At 37.9% G+C, this 19254-nt stretch overlaps 2 protein-coding genes across 6 annotated transcripts in view; one reads left to right on the top strand and one right to left on the bottom strand.

The window, feature by feature from the left end:
* Positions 1–4674, bottom strand: part of LOC117399863 (peroxisome biogenesis factor 2-like) — a 36118-nt gene extending 31444 nt beyond the window's left edge. The window contains exon 1 of the transcript XR_009328435.1: positions 4547–4674. The gene's annotated coding sequence lies outside the window, so the exon portion shown is untranslated. The remainder of the gene's footprint in view (positions 1–4546) is intronic.
* The window catches only part of LOC117399755 (interaptin-like), a 201892-nt gene that overhangs the window by 11451 nt on the left and 171187 nt on the right, over positions 1–19254 (top strand). For all 5 annotated transcript variants that reach the window (XM_059022200.1, XM_034920695.2, XM_059022202.1 and 2 more), the window contains exon 4: positions 2456–2587. In XM_059022200.1, coding sequence (XP_058878183.1) covers positions 2456–2587 — 132 coding nt within the window. The remainder of the gene's footprint in view (positions 1–2455; positions 2588–19254) is intronic.

The following is a 19254-nucleotide window of genomic DNA, read 5'->3' as shown; positions in this document are numbered from 1 at the left end:
ACTGATGTGCTTTTATATATAATGTATGTGGGTTGGTATTACTGGAATTCAAATTGAATCTGAAATTGCCTTTGACCACAGAGGAAATATACTGTTGCCTAGTTTCCCTAGACTATCGTAAACATTGCTTAGATGACTATACACTAATTATGTATTATAAAAAAAAAGAAAAAGAAAGAAGGGGTCTAGAGGTTTTTTATTTAAATATTTGTTTCACAATTGTATTCCATATTTTGAATTTGAATCTCTAGGTTCTAGAGATTTATAAGAATCATCATACACAATTGTAGGTGATTTAGGTGATTGGCAGTCAGTAATTGGGGGTATAATGTGTTTTGTAATTAACACATTTTCATGAGGGTTTTATTCTATTTAATGAATACCTAACAATTTTAAACATGTTGAAGGGATTTATTCAGATTATCCGAGTATCTTCATAGCCATAATATAAATCCTGCATGCCAAATTTGTTTGTGACTATGACAGTGGCTTTACAAGCTCTATTCTATGATTCTCTCAATAAAGTGAACATATAAATGCATCTGTTCAAATTTACATTTTATTATTATTATTATTATTATTATTATTATTATTATTATTTATTTATCCAAGGCGACTTACAGAGACTAGGGTGTGTGAACAATGCATCAGCTGCAGAGTCACTTACAATTACGTCTCACCCGAAAGGTAGAGCACAAGGAGGTTAAGTGACTTGCTCAGGGTCACACAATGAGTCAGTGGCTGAGGTGGGATTTGAACCGGGGACCTCCTGGTTACAAGCCTGTTTCTTTAACCACTGGACCACACAGCCTCCTATTTTACTTCTTTGCTAACCATCAGTCTGAAATAATATCCCCTTTGATTATGCTACCAGGGATGCTTTGTTTTTGTTCACTAAGAACTCCCTTTTCTTGTTTAAGCCGTATCCTCACTGGACGCAGGCGCTGCGAGCGACACAAGCGAATCATTTAGAATTCACTGCAGTCAAATAGGCCAGCAGCAGCGAGTGACGTCGCTTTGAGAATTTTGCGTAGCTAAAATAGAACCTGTTTCTATTTTTTTTTTGGTCGCGCGACTGGAATGAAACTGACCAATCAGAAGCAAGGTTAACACCCTTGACACCCAAACAAGTTAATCATGGATGACGAAAAGTTAAGTTATGAGGTGCAGCAGTGTCCATTATTATATGATTGCAAATTGAACGATGACTACAAAGACATCCAGAAGAAAGACAATGCCTGGGTGGCTTGCAGGTGGTGCATTTAGCAGCACCGAGACATTTTCTTTCCGATTTATGCAAGCTGCATAAAAATAGGTTTATTAATAAACAAAAGTAAACCGGACCATAGGGGGTGGGGGGTGTGAGGGTATGCTTTTAAAATGGGTTTGTAAATTCATTATTTTTTTTGCTTTTTGGCACACTGACCTATTTTCCTGCGTTCATGAAACAGAAGCCATGTGCACTATACTATATACATTATACAGTTAAAAAATGTTACCGGCTCAGTTGTGCCTGTGGTGCTTCATAACTACTGGCCAAACTGTGATCTCTACCGGGCCATGGTTAATGTCGAACCCTGCAGTGTGGATGCAGCCTGAGAAATAATATTGTAGTTTACAGCTTCATGATTATGATTTTGTTTTTAATTTCACTGGTGACCCACTGGTACAGCAAGGGTCTACATTGTATGTATTTCTTGTTGAAATTGAGAAAATATTACAGTAAGAAAACAGGTCCATAAAAGGGAATTTTATTTTGTGGGTTTTTTACATGACTAAAACAGACAACAAATAAGACACATAGTAAGATCAGCAACCATGTCATATAGTCTGGAAGCAGTTAGTGGGTTAGACTGTAAGGCATATCAAACTTCACACTGAACAGTGTTAAAAAAGCACTACTCTTTGAATGTCATATTCTGATTTAATGCAATTATATCCCCCTGCTTCTCATTACTGATTTTGAAAATGAATTACTGTTAAATGCGTTGAGAGTTAAATAACTTAATTGTGGTGAACAAAAAACGATTGAAAAAATAAATACAAATAAAAATAGGATGCCAATAAAATAAGTAGAGGGAAATAACAATTGGTTTCTCTGATATGTTTAGTATAGCGTGACTGTTCAGTCTTCCAAGACATCATCCGGAGCATGTTCCTTCAGTCCCCGAGACAAAGATTCCACACAACTGGATAAATGTGGATGCAAGACTTATGTTGTAGGGAGATACATGTCTGGAACTGCCGCGTTTTAAGAATTTCCAATCAAAAGTATAAACCACCACCCCTGAACAGTGAAAAATATTTACTTTTAAAGTTTTTTTCTTTTCTTTTCTTAAGAATGGTTGGGTATTTTATAATGCTAATAAAGGTGTATGGCATGAAAATCAACTAAAATGTAACTTCTTTCTGAGCGTGTTATTTTATTTTATTTATTTATTTATTTTTTTTGCAGGTTCTCAGCTCAAAGTGGGAATGCACAGAAAAAGCTGCTGAATGCCTACGCAGTGAGAATTTGGATATGAAGATTGACATTGCCACTCTTATTGGAGCCATGCAGCAAGGGAGAATAATGCAGAAACTTGACGTAAGTGGTGTGTTGTTCAGTATCTGGAGATTTTCTTTTATTTTGGGAAGCAGTGCTAAGTAAAAAATAATTGAACTTCAAACTTGCTCTGTCAAAGCTTTTATAAGATTGTTTCCTAATTATCTCGAATTCAGAAATTGCCACCTTTAATATTGCATTTCTGGTGGTGCCATCTTTTCCCTTTTATTTATCAAATGAAAAGCAACATAACACGTTTAACACATATCAAAAGCAAAATTAATAACTTCTACTAATGATGCAAACTTTGCTTTTTAATTTTTTAGGCACAGCTGTGGTTATTTACTTCTTTGGTGATAATTGATCGTCATTGTCATATTTAGTTCCTAATCGCTTGCCACTGTGGTACATACATATAATATATGGGTTGTTTGGTTTTTTAAAAATAATTAACTAATTAAACTAATTAAAATCTATATATGTGCCAAATACGTTTAAGATTCAATATGCGGTCTCTATCTGTGTTAAGTAAAAGTCACCAGCTCAGTGAAAAAGGGATCTAATGCTGATTTATGTGCACTTGACGGTCGTTAGTTAGAATAAATTGTAGTAGCAGAGACAGCATTATTCAAGTACAAGATACTAAGTGCATTGTAAGGTCAGTAGTAAGGGCAAACTTACATATGTAGTTGTGTGCCACCTTAAACCTGTGTTAATATATCAGGTCAATGCAGGAGGGATCTCGTACAGTGACCAGAGCAAACAAAAAAACATTTAATGTAACGTTCTTGCATAATAAATATGACAAGATACTAACTGCAGACTTAAAGAAAGAACTCCAGATTATCAGCAAATGCTTTTGGGGATATGGAATAATAAAATGCACATTTGTAACTTGTACCTTTAGAGTACTATTGTGTAGGCAGAACATATGTATCACATAGTTATGTCTAATGTAAAAATCTACAGTTGAACTGTACATTATGCACTATGTATGTAATTGATGAATATAGAACTATATGTGCATTTTCCACTAACATACATTCCTTGTGGTACATTCCTTATAGATATAGGAATATATAGAAGTAGAATAGAGGGATCAAAGCTGTATCATTCTCAGTGGGACTCTTAGTATTATCCTCTGCTGATCCAGGTAGTATTCTGATAATATAGGGGTTAAACCAGGGATTATTCACTAACTAGTTGTACTTGGTTGTCTGCATTTTGAATAGGAAATGTATGTAGGGCTGTGTAACAGGGGAATTTACCTACATGGGTTGTCACTGAGTACTAAATTAGTCAGACACAGAGCAGTGAGTGTTGGCACGCCGCATAGGCACCCAGATTTAATAACAACACAGGCCCCGGTGCTAGGGTACCAGCTGTACACCAGTCAGATGCAGAGCGCCATCTACAAACTTTGACATGCCTGGAGGTGTCAGCATAAAGATTTGTTTTGAGTTAATATATACCGTTGTCAGAAATCGCACATACTCTTTTTATTTATATATATGCTCTGAGCACACTCTTAAACCCAGGGGAGACGTTTAAGGAAGACAGAGATATTCCAAACTCCTGTAAGTGGTTTTGTTTGTGCACTGGGCTTGCTATATGTCCAGACAACTTTTTAATCATCAAGAAAATCACACACACTCATTTAATTTGAAGTTTTAACGAATCAGAGCAGTAGTAGTGCTCTTCTCGGTATATTAAATGCTTTAAAAATTGGATTGGTTGGTTGCACAGACCACCGTAAATCCCTAGTAAAAAGCAGTCTGGGCGATCCAGTGCTTTACAGGTTTAACAGCATTAGTACTTCAATACAACATGAATATGGTTATTATATATTTAGCCTTCAGGCTATGCATACATAAAGCTAAAAACGCCCAACGCTAAGTTCTAGAATATTCAATATATATCACTCTCTTAAGACTAAAAGCTTTCTATACCTTATAACAATGCATCAATAAAAAAGAGACATACATTCAAAATAGTTCTTACCTTCCAAAATATATGGTAGTGTAGAATATAATATAAGGACAGGAAAAATAAGAACTGTCTTTAAAAGGTAGAGACTTCTAAATTCGACCAAACAGCAATCAGTTTTTCAGAGATTCTCAGAGCATGGACCACATAACTTGTAGTTAGCAAGTTGAGTGATATTGAATGGGGTCTTGCTTTGGGCTTATATAGGATTTTCCCTCCATTGAACACATCAGAAGTCCCAAGTGAATCTAATCATAACTCGGCCTTGACATTTCTTATCTTTAAGTTAATGATACATTCTAGAAGGATCTGGTTAACTCCTTTTTCAAAACTGATTGGATATAACTTCTTGCTAAAAAATACTGGAACATGATTTAATTGCTCTCTTTTTTCAACTCCTCCTTTTTCTAAAAAGTCAGGTGGACCAAAGTTCACAGAATCCTTGCTATAATATAATTATATGTGTATATATGAGAGATGTTTTTAATATGTAACACCAGCTCTATTTGATTATATTAAGCTGGGTCAAAATATATATGTCCCTCTTAGCCACATATTATGTTACCTTTTCAGTGTATTGTCAGTGGGCCAGTTTAACTTCATATACAAATGTGTGTTAACAAAGTATGGGAAAAGACTGCCTTTGAGCCTTAAGCACACAGTGATCAGTTCAGTTATTTTCATTTAAATTTTAAACTGTAGTGAACATGTTAAGTATAATAACCTTATTTAATGGTGCCATTCTCAGACTATGCCTGACCTCTCTCTGTTTCTAAACGTTTTCTTGCCAAGACTATTGTTTTGATTAATATGAAACACCATTGTAAGCACTTCTCCAAATTCACTGCATGAAGTCAGTTTTCTCCCAAAGAAAGTCGCTACTTATTTGATAAGAACTGATACTGGACACAGCTCCCCTAATTTGTGGAATGCTCCCTTCAACTGCCAGGTTTTCTTATCATAGAAAGACCTTGGATTCAAAACTGCGAACCACAAGTGAATCTCACTTTGACTGCCAAAAAGAACCTTCCATATCTAGCACCGCTCTGCTTGCAAGCAGAAAAGGCAAGGCTATTTTTCTGTAGGTTTTTTGTGTACTAGTTATTGAATACAGTTTACACTTTATTTGTCTAATACTCCAACCTAACAGTTCCTGTTGTTTATTGCAGTAAAACCTTTATATAAACTAAACATTTATATTCTTTAATTTAATGGATATTGTAATGTCTAAAAGATGTTTTGTTTAGTTGGAGAAAGAAACTGAACTAATTCTTAAATTGATTAAATTAAATGCTTGCTCCTGCTTTTACAGTCTATTTGTATTACAGTAGAGCTTTAACAAGCAAAAACACTTGTTTGTTTAAATATTGTGTTTCTTATTAGATCAAAATACTTAAAATATTATTTCTCTTCAGGGAGTTTTGTCACTCTATTACTAGATCAGAATACTTTTTTTTAATTAAAACCTCTATGCTTAGTAACATAGGTCTTTTTAGTTTCAAATATCGTTCTGTCTAAAAAGGGTTACCCTTTTGTTTTTGCTAATTTGCAGTACCTAGCCTCTGTGTTTAGTTCCCTCAGATGCCTGCTTCTTTCAAGGTTACAGGCTTCCACGCGCAAGAGTCTCACCGGCTTCCAAGAGTGTACGTGCACTAATGACAAAGGCACATAGATAAGCTTTTTTTTTCCTAACATTAACACTTGTTCAGTTTTCTTAGTTCAAATCATTGTAATCTGTTCATAATTTGCTGCAATATTGTTTATGCTGGTTTTATATTCTTTAAAACACAGTACAATTATTATAATATTCTGACAGTGTCAGTTAGTACTGAACTTTTTTCGTTTTTAACTGTAATATGTTCTTTCAACAATAATAATGTTATTTGTATAACACTTTAACTTTAAATGATTTTATAACATGTATTTCTAATTCAGTTACTTCAGTATAACAGTTGCTCCTAGAAATGGTAATATTATTTTACTGAATTAAGTCTGACCCCTTTCTCTGTTCATACAAAATCCAATTGAAGCAGGTTTTAAGACATCCTAGCGTTTTGCCAATTTTTGGTGTTGACTAGTATGAGACATGAAGTAATGAAAGTAAAGTAACGAAAGAAACTGGCTACTTTTTATCATAAAACTGGAATATATTAACAAGGCCTTATGATAAGAGCCTGCCAAGTTTGACTCCTTCCAGCAGGTGCTTTCATAGACAGAGCTATTTGAAAGGAGTATATACAGTATTACTATAGTTATTGACAAAGAGTGTATCATTATTTCAATCAATACAGTAAGTTTAAATCATCCAATTCATGTCTAATAACTCAGCACATTCCCAACAGGATTTGAACTCTGCACCAGGCTCAGCTCGGTCTGGTTCTGCGAACACCACGACAGGCCTGTGCAGATCTGCTAACAATATTTTCTAAAACACATTACAGCCATTACAATATTTGTTGCAGTTTCACAAGTATTCAATTTGTATCCCAAAGATCAGCCTGCTTCCAGTAGCTGTGACAGTCTTGGGTCAGTTTCTGCTCACAGGTGTAGGGGACAGTCTTTAAAAGCCTGATACCTGCAAAAACTTAAATCTTGTTAGCTGGGCTCCCATCTCTGCATTCTCATTCCCATCGTCAGTGGGCAAAACATTTTAACTGAATCTGGGTCCATCAAAGAACCGTACACTCTTGCAACCGAGGCCTTCCATGCAAAAGGATCTAATGACTTAAAGCACAAAAGGGACGTGCCAGAACCATCTGTGACACCGTATACAGGACATTTTTATGGTATTAAATTCAGAGGATTTGCTACCTTGGGGGATTTTTTCACTTGGCATGTTAACAAAAAAAGTCACCGTTTTGCATTTATACTTTTAATTCCAAAAACATTTAAATAAATGTTTACATAATTAAATATGTCTGCTAAAACAGTACCGGTATCTCATTTACAGTAACTCATTATATTATTATTATTATTTATTTCTTAGCAGACGCCCTTATCCAGTTGTACAATTGTTACAAGATATCTTGTTACAATTGTTACACGATATCACATTATACATTATTTCACATTATACAGATATCACATTATTTTTACATACAATTACGCATTTATACAGTTTGGTTTTTACTGGAGCAATCTAGGTAAAGTACCTTGCTCAAGGGTACAGCAGCAGTGTCCCCCGCCTGGGATTGAACCCACGACCCTCCGGTCAGGAGTCCAGAGCCCTAACCACTACTCCACACTGCTGCCCTGCATCTACTGCAGCAGCTTGGAGAACAACAAAGAAAGCCTTCTAATCAGTTATAGTATTTATCGTTCTTATAGGGCCCTTAATTTTAAGGTACCGGTAGACTTTTACGACAAGCATTTGCTATCTCAGTTTTAAAACTTAGCTATGGTTCACAAAATAACATAGTGGAACGATCACAGTACTACCATGCAGTAATTGTAGGGCAGTATTATCACGTAATAAAAAGCCAAAACTAAAATGCTTTTATTTGCTTCAAAATCATTTCAAACTGGTTAATAGACTAGCAATCAGTTGTTTTTTTTTTAATGCTAGAATAACAGAAACTCAACTTGTAACATACAGTAGAAACTGATAGGAGTAGTTTGTAACGTTTTAGCTGGTTTTGGTTAAGATTCCAGAGACCCAGTGTATTATAGAACAGTGGTTCTCAGCATTATTGTTTAGTATTTGATTTGGGGATTAAGATAGTTGTAATTGTAGTCTCAACTTGTGCCCTAAACTGTTCTGAGACAGTACACAAATAACAAAGAGACTCCTTGCATTTTAAAGATCATGCATAAAATTTCAGCTTCTTTTAATGGCTGAAGCTAGTGTTCTTGACATGAACTCCAAGCCATTATCGATGTTTCTGTTAATGCATGTAGGTTGCAGTTAATAGAATATGCTTGTTGATCATTTTTCTCTGAGTATTTCATTTTTTATAAAGCACTGTCAAAGGCAGTCTCTATATTTTACACCCATAACAGGTATGGTTTTAGGATTCAGCCAATAACATAAAAATAAACTGACAAAAACCTGTCTGACATGAAAAATCATACACTGAGATGATAAAGCACCTAAATCAGATCATGAAAAAGTAGCCTGATACTGTTGTGACATGGTCTGTGAGTTATAAACCACCACATTGATTAATTTTATTCTGTGAATGCCTCAGACACAATCTGTTAGTTCAGTGTGTACAATATATCTTTTTTTGTTTGGTGTAGTTTATTTTATGAACATATGGGATATCATTTATAAATGCCTTTCTCTAATTCTGTGTTTATAAATACTTTGTGGTAACCTTTAAAATGTTGTGCAAGTAAGTGCAAAAGCACTTATGTGGCTTTTCACATTAAAATGTGCAGTCTCTTAATATTTATATTGATATATATGTGTGTGTGTGTGTGTGTGTGTGTATGAATCAATAAAACACAACCTTCCAGAGAATACAATTTTATTTTGCATGGATGTAAAATCCTTGTACCCAAGTGTCCCTCGTAAAGAAACTTTAGAAGCTTGTCAAAAAGCACTAGATAATAGACTAGATAAATCAATACCTACTGCAGAGGTACTGAACATGATCAACATAGTTTTAGAAAACAGTTATTTTACATTTGTTGATAAGAATTACAAACAAAACGATGGTACCGCAATAGGATCTAAATTAGGAATGCATTTTGCCAGTACATACATGGGGAAATGGGAAGAACAATTACTTAGAAAATCAAAAAGAGAACCTTTAGAATACATTCGGTTTGTAGATGATATTTTTGGGGTTTGGACACATGGAGAAGAATCTCTTTTCCAGTTTCATAAAATGGCAAATGAAATACACAGTAATATTAAGGTGGACCTTCGATGGACAAGGAAAGAAATAGAATTTTTAGATACCATAGTAAAACTTGAAGAAGGTTCAATTGAGACTGACCTCTTCTGTAAACCTACTGACATGCACCAGTATTTACACATGTCCTCTGCACATCCGATACACACTAAAAGGGCAATCCCAAAGGGTCTAGGAATAAGAATACGAAGAATATGCTCAAAAGAAAGTGACTATGTAAAACAAAGAAATGTATTAAAAACAAATCTTAAAAAAAGAGGATACAAAGAAAGAATTATAGAGACGGAGTTAAGAAAAGTGGATAAACTAAAAAGAGATGATCTACTAGATTATAAAAATAGAGATAAAAAGGTCAAAAGAGTCCCATTAATAATGACTTACTCTAAACTTTTGCCCAATATTTCTAAGATAGTTTGGAAACACTTGCGGATTCTACATAATTCAGAAAAATTAAAAAAAGTATTTCTTAAGGCCCCAGTTGTAGCATTCAAAAGAGAAGCTAATTTAGGTGATATTTTAGTTCACAGTAAACATAAAAGAATAATTGACAAAATAGGTTCTACGAACATATGCACTAGTAGATGTAAAGTGTGTAAATACATAGACAAACGTAAAAATATAATTAAACATAAGAACACCACATATCCACTAAAAACTAATACCTACTGTAAAAATAGCAATGTTGTTTATGGAATAGCCTGTGAAAAATGTGATGAAATCAAATATATTGGAGAGACTGGAACTACTTTATATAAAAGAATTCAGAACCACCTTTCATTAATTAGAAATAAAAAAAATGAATGAACCAATAGTACAGCACTTCACCAGTCAGGGACATGACATAAATGATGTAAAGTTTGTAGTATTAGAACAGCTCAAATTAGACAATGCGACATATAGAAGAATAAAAGAAAGTAAATGGATAAATAGACTGAACACGATTATGCCAGCGGGACTCAACAGAAAAGAATGAACTAATTAACTTCAATAAATATATAACATTTAAATAAATAAACAAAATTCATTCAAAAGTTGTGCATGCTGATGCGCTGGGGAGGCCAAATCTAGACTGATCCTCAAAGCCAGCATTGCATGATATAATAAAAATATAAGTTTATATAAAGTAGTGTTAATTAGAATTAATACAGATTCAAAGATAGAAGTAAAAATGATGTCACAATATATAGAACACCATTACATCATGTAAGAATAAATCATGAATTTGAATGTAAATAATAACAAGTAGTTGTCATGCCGTCAAAAACCTATAAATACCTCCAATGTTTGGATTCAAACACAGGCTCCCTTGAGAAAGATATGTACAACATATCGAAACGTTGGGCAGCTGGCTCTTTGAGCTAAATATATATATATATATATATATATATATATATATATATATATATATATATATATATATATATATATTATGTGCATGTCTAGGGGTCATTCCATAGGAAATCAATCACCAAAAACCTAAACCTCCTTTGATTTGGATAAAAATGGTGAATACTTACTATATAGGCACTGTACAATGAAAGTAGAGTCTCTATAGCAAGGAAAAGTTCAAAATTCTTTCAGCCAAACTTTCAGTTTAGATGGCTTACCAAAAGAGTTTCTGTAGAAACATTCATGGTCACACTCTTGTCATCTTGCTTCAAAAGGATTAATTATTTAACTCCTGCCGTTTATTTTCACCCAGGTCAAATCGCGTAACCTTAGATTTTTGTCAGTGTTTGATAGATTGTAGCCTAGACTTATTTACAATTCTTGCAAGTTTCATTTTGTGCCTGCCGTTGGTTGAGGCACAGCACAGAGTTGAATACAGAGTGTCAGGTGAATTTTCCAAGTGAAGCGATTACACACGATTTCCATTACACGAGAGTAGATGTTAAAACTTCATGCTGATTTGAACTCGGCTCTCGCCAAGATAAGCACCAACTAAGACGTAGCTTTACAGTAAACTAATGTGATCCATATGTGTCTCCATCCATTTACGTTTCCTTCCATATGATGATGTAGATATCCTTCTGTCTGGTGTTAATGGCTGAAGTGTAATGCTGGCTCCAGGGATCAGCTTATTTTGCCTCCCTGGCGCATCAGCACACACAACGGCTGCGATGCTGGCTCCGGGGATCAACCACAGTGCGGCCTCCCCAGCGCATCAGCATGACAACCGTCTGGATTGAGCTAAGTAGGGTACATCTCTGGGGTTTTCAAGTGGGCACCTTCCATCCTCAGTGTTTCGTCGACTAGCCCACGACACCTCAAGAGGGCTCGACGGTGATTCTGGCGTCCCAGCATCACCCCCCTCCGTCCCCCACTCAACTCAGCCCAGCTTACTTACCTGTACATCAGCGTTTCTTTCTTTCTATTGTGCTTGAGATCCCCAGCCAGAATCTTTCCGTCTCAACCACAGCCAGTTGCTGCTCCTCTCTGCTGCTTCAGATAAGTTCTTCACTGTGCGACGCAACTCTTGACCACTGAATCCGATGTCTCTGAGAAACCGGGTTGTAGAGTGTTCCACAAATCCTCGACAACCCACTTCCACTGGGTAAACCCGAACTCTCCATCCTCGCTGTTCCGCTTCAGTGGCTAGTTGAGCATACCGCAGTTTCTTCCTCTCATACGCCTCATCTACAGCATCCTCCCATGGCACTGTTAACTCTACCAGGTGAACAAGGCGTGCTGATCCAGACCACAAGACAATATCTGGTCGAAGGTTAGTGGTGGCAATCTCAGGTGGAAAAATAAGCCGTTGACCAACATCTGCCAGCATTTTCCAGTCTCTAGCAGCTTCCAGTTGTCCTGGGCGAGGATTGGTTTTAACACCTTTTCTTGGTGGTTGCTCTCCTGGGCGGAGGAATGTTGTCTTTTGTGTGTAATGTTTTGATGGAACAGGTGACAACTTATTGGTCATGTTACGCTTGTCTTCCAATGCTAAGGCCAAACATCGCAGCACCTGGTCATGGCGCCAAGTAAACCGTCCTTGGCTAAGAGCCACCTTACATCCTGTCAAAATGTGCCTTAATGTTGCAGGTGATGAACACAAAGGACATGAGGGATCCTCTCCTACCCAGAGGTTTAGGTTCTGTGGTGATGGGAGAACATCATATGTTGACCTGATGAGGAAACTGATCCTGCTCTTTTCCATTGACCATAGGTCTTGCCAGCCAATCTTGCGTTGTTCCACACTCTCCCATCTCATCCATTCTCCCTGCTTGGCCTGGGAAATGGCCTTTATACACCTCATCATCTCCTCCTGCTTTTGCACCTCGTTGACTACCAGCTTCCTCCTTTGAGCTGGGGCTGCCTTGTGCCATGTAGGAGGAGCTGAACTGAAACCAAGACCCCCTCTTCCATGCTGAACTTGCCCCATGATATCACCAATTCGAAGGGCAGCCTTTGCATCTTCCACAGCTTTCTTTGCCGCCCACTTTCTTCCAGTTTTCAACACAGGTGCTGCCTCCCTTACGCATTTATCGCGTGACTCTACTAATGTCATTTCCAGCCTGACCTTGGCGCACTTAAACTCCTCGGTTAGAGCAGAGACTGGTAGCTGCAGTATTCCTTTACCATAAAGTCCCACTCTGCTGAGGCAGCGTGGAACTCCCAACCATTTCCTGATGTATGAACTGATTAAAGCTTCCAGCTTCTCTACTGTTGTCAAAGAAACCTCGTACACAGTCAGTGGCCACAGCAACCTCGGCAGTAGACCAAACTGAAAGCACCAGAGTTTTAGTTTACCTGGTAGAGCGCAGCTGTCTATGCTCTTCAACCCTTCCACTGCTTGTTGTCTAACTTCTCCCACACGAACTGTGTCCTTTAGATCCCCGTCGTACCATCTCCCAAGACTCTTCACTGGCTTCTCAGACACTGTTGGTATTGCCTCACCATTAATGAAGAATGTTTTATCTACTACTTTGCCTTTAATTATAGAGATGCTCCTTGATTTAGTGGGCTTGAATTGCATTCGTGCCCATTCAATGTTATTGGTTAATTTGCCCAATAATCGATTAGTGCAGGCTACTGTTGTAGTCATGGTTGTCATGTCATCCATGTATGCTCGAATTGGTGGTAGTCGCATTCCAGAAGCCAAGCGCTCTCCTCCTACTACCCATTTTGATGCCCTAATGATTACTTCCATTGCCATGGTAAAAGCCAGTGGAGAAATGGTGCATCCTGCCATTATTCCAACCTCTAGGCATTGCCATGTAGTGCTGAATTCTGAAGTTGAAAAACTGAATTGCAAATCTCCAAAATAGGCTTTCACTAAATTTGTTATTGTCATCGGTACACTGAAAAAATCAAATGCTGCCCAAAGTAGTTCATGTGGCACTGAACCATATGCATTAGCCAAATCCAGGAATGTCACATGGAGCGCCTTCCTCTCCTTTTTAGCTGATTGAATTAATTCAGTTAAAGTGTAGTGTAGGTGAATTAAATACAGATCAATACTGAAATGTGCCCTTTATAAAGTGACAAACAAGAAAACACAGCTATACTCAACTAAGGTGTGTCCTCTTCCAAAAAAAAAACATTTATATATTATATGTATCGTTTAACATTCTTGACATTAAATGTTTGTAGCTAACATTCTTGCAGTCTATTTGATATTAAAGACAGTTTGTTGCATAAATAGCAAGTACTTCCAATGACTTTCTTGACGTTAAAGACATCAAAGCATGCTGTGACCCATTTGCAAAGCATCGTGGAGTGCGCCATACTAAAGGTCACACCTTAACAAAGAAGCAGATAGGGGACCACCAGAAGCTGAACTTTGTGTATAGCCAGGTTATGTTACCCTTGTATGAAGTTGCTACCCCATCGTCCTCCTGACCAAGACCAAACATTATCTTCAACACAAAGTGACCCCTAGGAGTCTAGTTCCAGAGAATCCAGCCCTCATGCTGCAAGACAAACAACCTGAAAGCAACGAAGGTTTCGAAGCTGAAAAAGAACATGAGATTTCACAAAATATCAGTCGAAGTCAGCAAGTTCATATTTTAACAGCTTTCCCAATGTCTTGGTCTATACAGCTGCTGAGTTTGGTCCTACGTACCACATGTCCAGGACAGCCAAGGCTTTACAGGAAGATAAGGGATGCCTATCTGATCAAAATCCAAAACTTTGGGGGAGAATGCTAACAGAGGAGATTGCTCAAATGGTAAAATTGTTCTAGAAGAGGGAAGATGTTAGTTGACTCATGGCCGGAAAGAAAGATTTTGTTTCTGTTTATAAAAAAGAGTCAGAAAGGAGGGAGCACCAACAAAAACGGCTTGTGCTCTGCAATCTTTCAGAGGCCTATCGTTTCATCAAATTACAGCATCCTCACATGAACCCTTAGCGGTCCATTTATTCAGCGCGTCTCAGACGCGTCAGGTCCAATTTATTTTCACACGCACAGTTTATTTTAGACACACTGTTTAAAAGTATTTTTTTTCACAGTAAAACAGGTTTAAAAGGCGCTGCATATCAACAGGACACTGAGTACTGTATCTCCAGCCCCGCCCCACCCCTTGTTCGCTGTATTTTTCACATACCTCTTCATATGCGTGCATACTGATAAATCATCTCCTGATCACTCGTTTTATCACCAAACCCCTCAATAATGCGATCCAAGTCATTATTTTAATACCATAACATCTCAAAAAGCTCTGCAAATGTACGTGATATTCTTTGAGCCCAGGATGCGGAAGCAGCTATCTTGTTTGTTTATGACTGTGTTATCTCTGTGGTACTGGGGCTATGTGTATTGCTCCGATCCGACCTTTTTTTTTTTTTGGCTTCTCTGAGCTCCTATCAGTCGCACTCAGCCATTGAATGGTTTTCTCGGCTTTTTCCGGAGAAAAAAATGATTAGAGACCTGTGTCTTTTTGATGATGTCAGACAGGGTCTGACATCGGACAGGAAAGGGAAAATTGTAATGTTGGATCTGGTCCGACATAGGACCGCAAAGGGTTAAGATTGGCTTTTCCAAATTTGCAGAGCTGAAACCAAAGGAGTGTGAATTGGCAGGCAGTAGCGGTACACATGCTGTGTGTGTCTGCACAACACACCAGAATGTAAAGCTGATGTTCATTTGTTCTAAACTTCCACAACTGAGTGCCAGTACAGAAGTGCTTTTGAATCACTATCGGCATTGCTTATCTTATCTCGTGTGTTCCCCACCTAACGTCGATTGCCACTTAGGAAAGTGTGAAAGTTGTCCATCACTTGAAGAGTCATCAACAAATGCTCTTTCAAGGTAGCCTGATGGACACAGTGGAGTATCAGAAGTGGACTACAACTAACAGATCCAACCTTCAGACAATCAATGAACCTGTTGATGAGTTCATAGAGACTTTCACAAACCATCTACAACATCTTCATCGACATGATTTCATCGCAAAGACGGAGACTGCATATTAGCAACAGCTGAGGAATTAACTCCTTCAAGAAAATGAATTCCTAGTTGGTGATTTTGCAGAAAACTTTCATCATGCAAGATGAAGCACAGTCACACCATTGGAACAACTCTCAGGCAACCATACATTCTTTTGTTTGCTATTGGTGAGACAAAGATGGGAATTCTCAGCACATCTCATATGTTGCAATATCAGAATGCATGACTCATAACAGTCATTGTTTATCTCTTTCAAAGGTATCTTTTGAGGTTCTTGGAGAACAAATTTGGGAGGCGCCCGTGAAAAATCGATTACTTCTTTGACTGGTGTGCAGGGCAATCTAAGAACTGTAAAAATGTTGTCAACATTTGCCAGCACTTGGAAGATTTTGGTTTGGAAGCAGAGTGGAACTTTGCAACATCTCATAGCAAAGGACCCTGTGATGGTGTAGGAGGAACCATTAAACGAATGGCAACAAAAGTCAGTTGGCAGCGTCCAAAACAGCATTCCTGCTCTTGATAGAATACTTCACGATAGCATAATGGCAAGCTGAGCAAGATTTTCTGAAGCGATTCCTCAAGGTAAGAACTGTAAACGACATCTCCACTTTTTTCAACCAGTTTCCAAAGCAAAAGTCCTTGTACAAGAGTTCTCCCAGTCAACAAAGCAAAGAGAAGATCCAATCGCAGTAGAAGAGGATGTCCTACCATTTGACCAAGTGAAAGGATATGTTACTCTTCAGTATGACAGTCACTGGTGGCTCAGGCTGGTGGTATCTGCTGATTAGAAGAAACCAGAGGCTGAAATTAACTTCCTGCACCCGAATGGACCATTACAATCATTCTGTTTCCCACGCCGTCCAGATCAATTTATTGTAGACATGGGGGATGTGCTGACATCAGTGGAGACAACAACTGCAACAGGAAGGACATACACCCTGAGAGACAAGGAGATGGGCAAAGCATCAAAAGCCTTGACAGAGTGACTATGAAGGAAAAGGGCAACTTAAGCATAGGTGAGTGGTAAATTGTGTTGCATGCAGGAATATAAGGACAGAGACCTGCAAATGAAATATGTACATTTCCACCACTTCTAACTGTACGTTTTCTTTTCCAGGCTCAGTAATTCATTGGATTTGAACAGTGGTAATTACAGCTGGATAAGCATCATTTAAAATACCAAACATGCACTGACAGAAGTACTACTGGTGGGGACAAAATTAAAACGTGCACAATTCAGTATTGATTTATATTTAATTCACCTGTATTTGTTTGCTTTAGCCAATTGTGTAAATAGGGCACCTTGGTTAATTCATTAATATATTAATTGCTGTTACAGAAGCACCAGTTCACTGCAGCTTCAATTTAATATAAGAAAGTTTACAAGCGAGAGGAGGCCATTCAGCCCATATTGCTTGTTTGGTTGTTAGTAGTTTATTGCTCCCAGAATCTCATCAAGCAGCTTCTTGAAGGATCCCAGGGTATCAGCTTCAACAACATTACTGGGGAGTTGGTTCCAGACTCAATCTCTCCTATTTTCTGTTCTGAATGCCCCTTTATCTAATCTTTATTTGTTTTGTTTTTTTTACCTTTTAGAATTTTGAGTGCTTTAATCAGATTGCCGCGTAGTCTTCTTTGTTCAAGACTGAATAGATTAAATTATTTTAGCCTCTGCATATGACTGCCTTTTAAACCCGGGGTAATTCTGGTCACTCTTCTTTGCACTCTTTCTACAGCAGCAATATCCTTTTTGCAGCGAGGTGACCAGAAGTGAAAACAATATTCTAGATGAGGTCTTACTAATGCATTGTAAAGTTTTAACATTACTTCCCTTGATTTAAAACACTTTTCACTATATATCAAAGCATTTTGTTGGCCTAAGTTGTATTAGGTGTGTAATCGCTTCACTTAGAAGATTCATCTGACACTCTGCATTCAACTCTGTGCTGTGCCTCAATCAATGGCAGACACAAAACAAAACTTGCAGGAAATGTAGATAAGGGTCTAGGCTACAATCTATCAAAAACTGACAAAAATCTAAGGTTACGCGATTTGACCTGGGTGAAAATAAACGTCAGGAGTTAAATAATTAATCGTTTTGAAGCAAGATGACAAGAGTGCGACCATGAATGTCTCTGCAGAAACTCTTTTGGTAAGCCATCTAAACTGAAAGTTTGGCTGAAAGAATTTTGAACTTTTCCTTGCTGTAGAGACTCTATTTTCATTGTACAGTGCCTACAGTAAGTATTCACCCCCCTTGGACGTTTTCACAGTTTGTTGTGCTACAACCTGAAATCTTGATGCATTTAAATTGGATTTATTTTCCTTTGATTTACACAACCTACTCGACACTTTGAAGAGGCAATAGAATTTTTATTGTGACAACAGTTAATGAAAAATAAAAAAACTTAAATGTCTTGGTTAGATAAGTATTCACCCCCTTGAGTCAATACTTAGTAGAACCACCTTTGGCAGCAATTACAGCTGTGAGTCTTTTGGGGTAAGACTTTACCAGGTTTGCACATCTGGATCGTGCAGTATTCGCCCATTCTTCTTGGCAAAATTGTTCAAGCTCTGTCAAGTTGGATGGGGATCGTTGGTGGACAGCAATCTTCAAGTCTTGCCACAGATTCTCAATCGGATTCAAGTCCGGGTTTTGACTGGGCCACTCTAGGACATTCATTTTCTTGTTTTTAAGCCACTCCAGTGTCGCTTTGGCTGTGTGCTTGGGGTCATTGTCCTGCTGAAAGGTTAATCTCCGTCCCAGCCTTAGGTCTTTTGCAGACTGAAGCAGGTTTTCCTCAAGGATTTGCCTGTATTTAGCTCCATCCATTTTGCCCTCTATCCTGACAAGCTTCGCAGTCCCTGCCGATGAAAAGCATCCCCATAGCATGATGCTGCCACCACCATGCTTCACAGTAGGGATGGTGTTACCTGGGTGATGTGCTGTGTTGGGTTTGCGCCAGACATAAGGCCAAATAGTTCAATTTTTGTTTCATCGTACCACAGAATCTTTTGCCACATCTTTTCTCCCACATGCCTTTTTGCAAATTCCAAGCAGGATTTTACACTGGCTTTTTTTCAGAAATGGCTTCCTTCTTGCCTCTCTTCCTTACAGGCCAGATTTGTGGAGTACCTGAGCTATTGTTGACACATGGACAGTTTCTTCCATTTCAGCCATGGAACGTAGTAGGTCTTTCAGAGTTGTCATTGGCCTCTTGCTGGCTTCTCTGACCAATGCGCTTCTTACCCGGCTGCTCAGTTTGGGAGGACGGCCTGCTCTAAGCAGATTCTTGTGGTGCCGTATACCTTCAACTTCTTAATGATCGACTTGACTGTGCTCCAAGGGATATTCAATGCCTTTGAAATCTTTTTATACCCCTCCTCTGATCTATGCCTTTCCACAACTTTATCCCGGAGTTGTTTTGAAAGCTCCTTGGTCTTCATGGTAGTATCTTTGCTTTGAATGCACTACCCAA

Source organism: Acipenser ruthenus, chromosome 4, assembly GCF_902713425.1.
Source record: "Acipenser ruthenus chromosome 4, fAciRut3.2 maternal haplotype, whole genome shotgun sequence".
In the NCBI taxonomy this organism is placed as follows: domain Eukaryota; kingdom Metazoa; phylum Chordata; class Actinopteri; order Acipenseriformes; family Acipenseridae; genus Acipenser; species Acipenser ruthenus.
The sequence above is the reverse complement of the archived record's forward strand: the minus strand, read 5'-3'. Positions and strand labels throughout refer to the sequence as shown.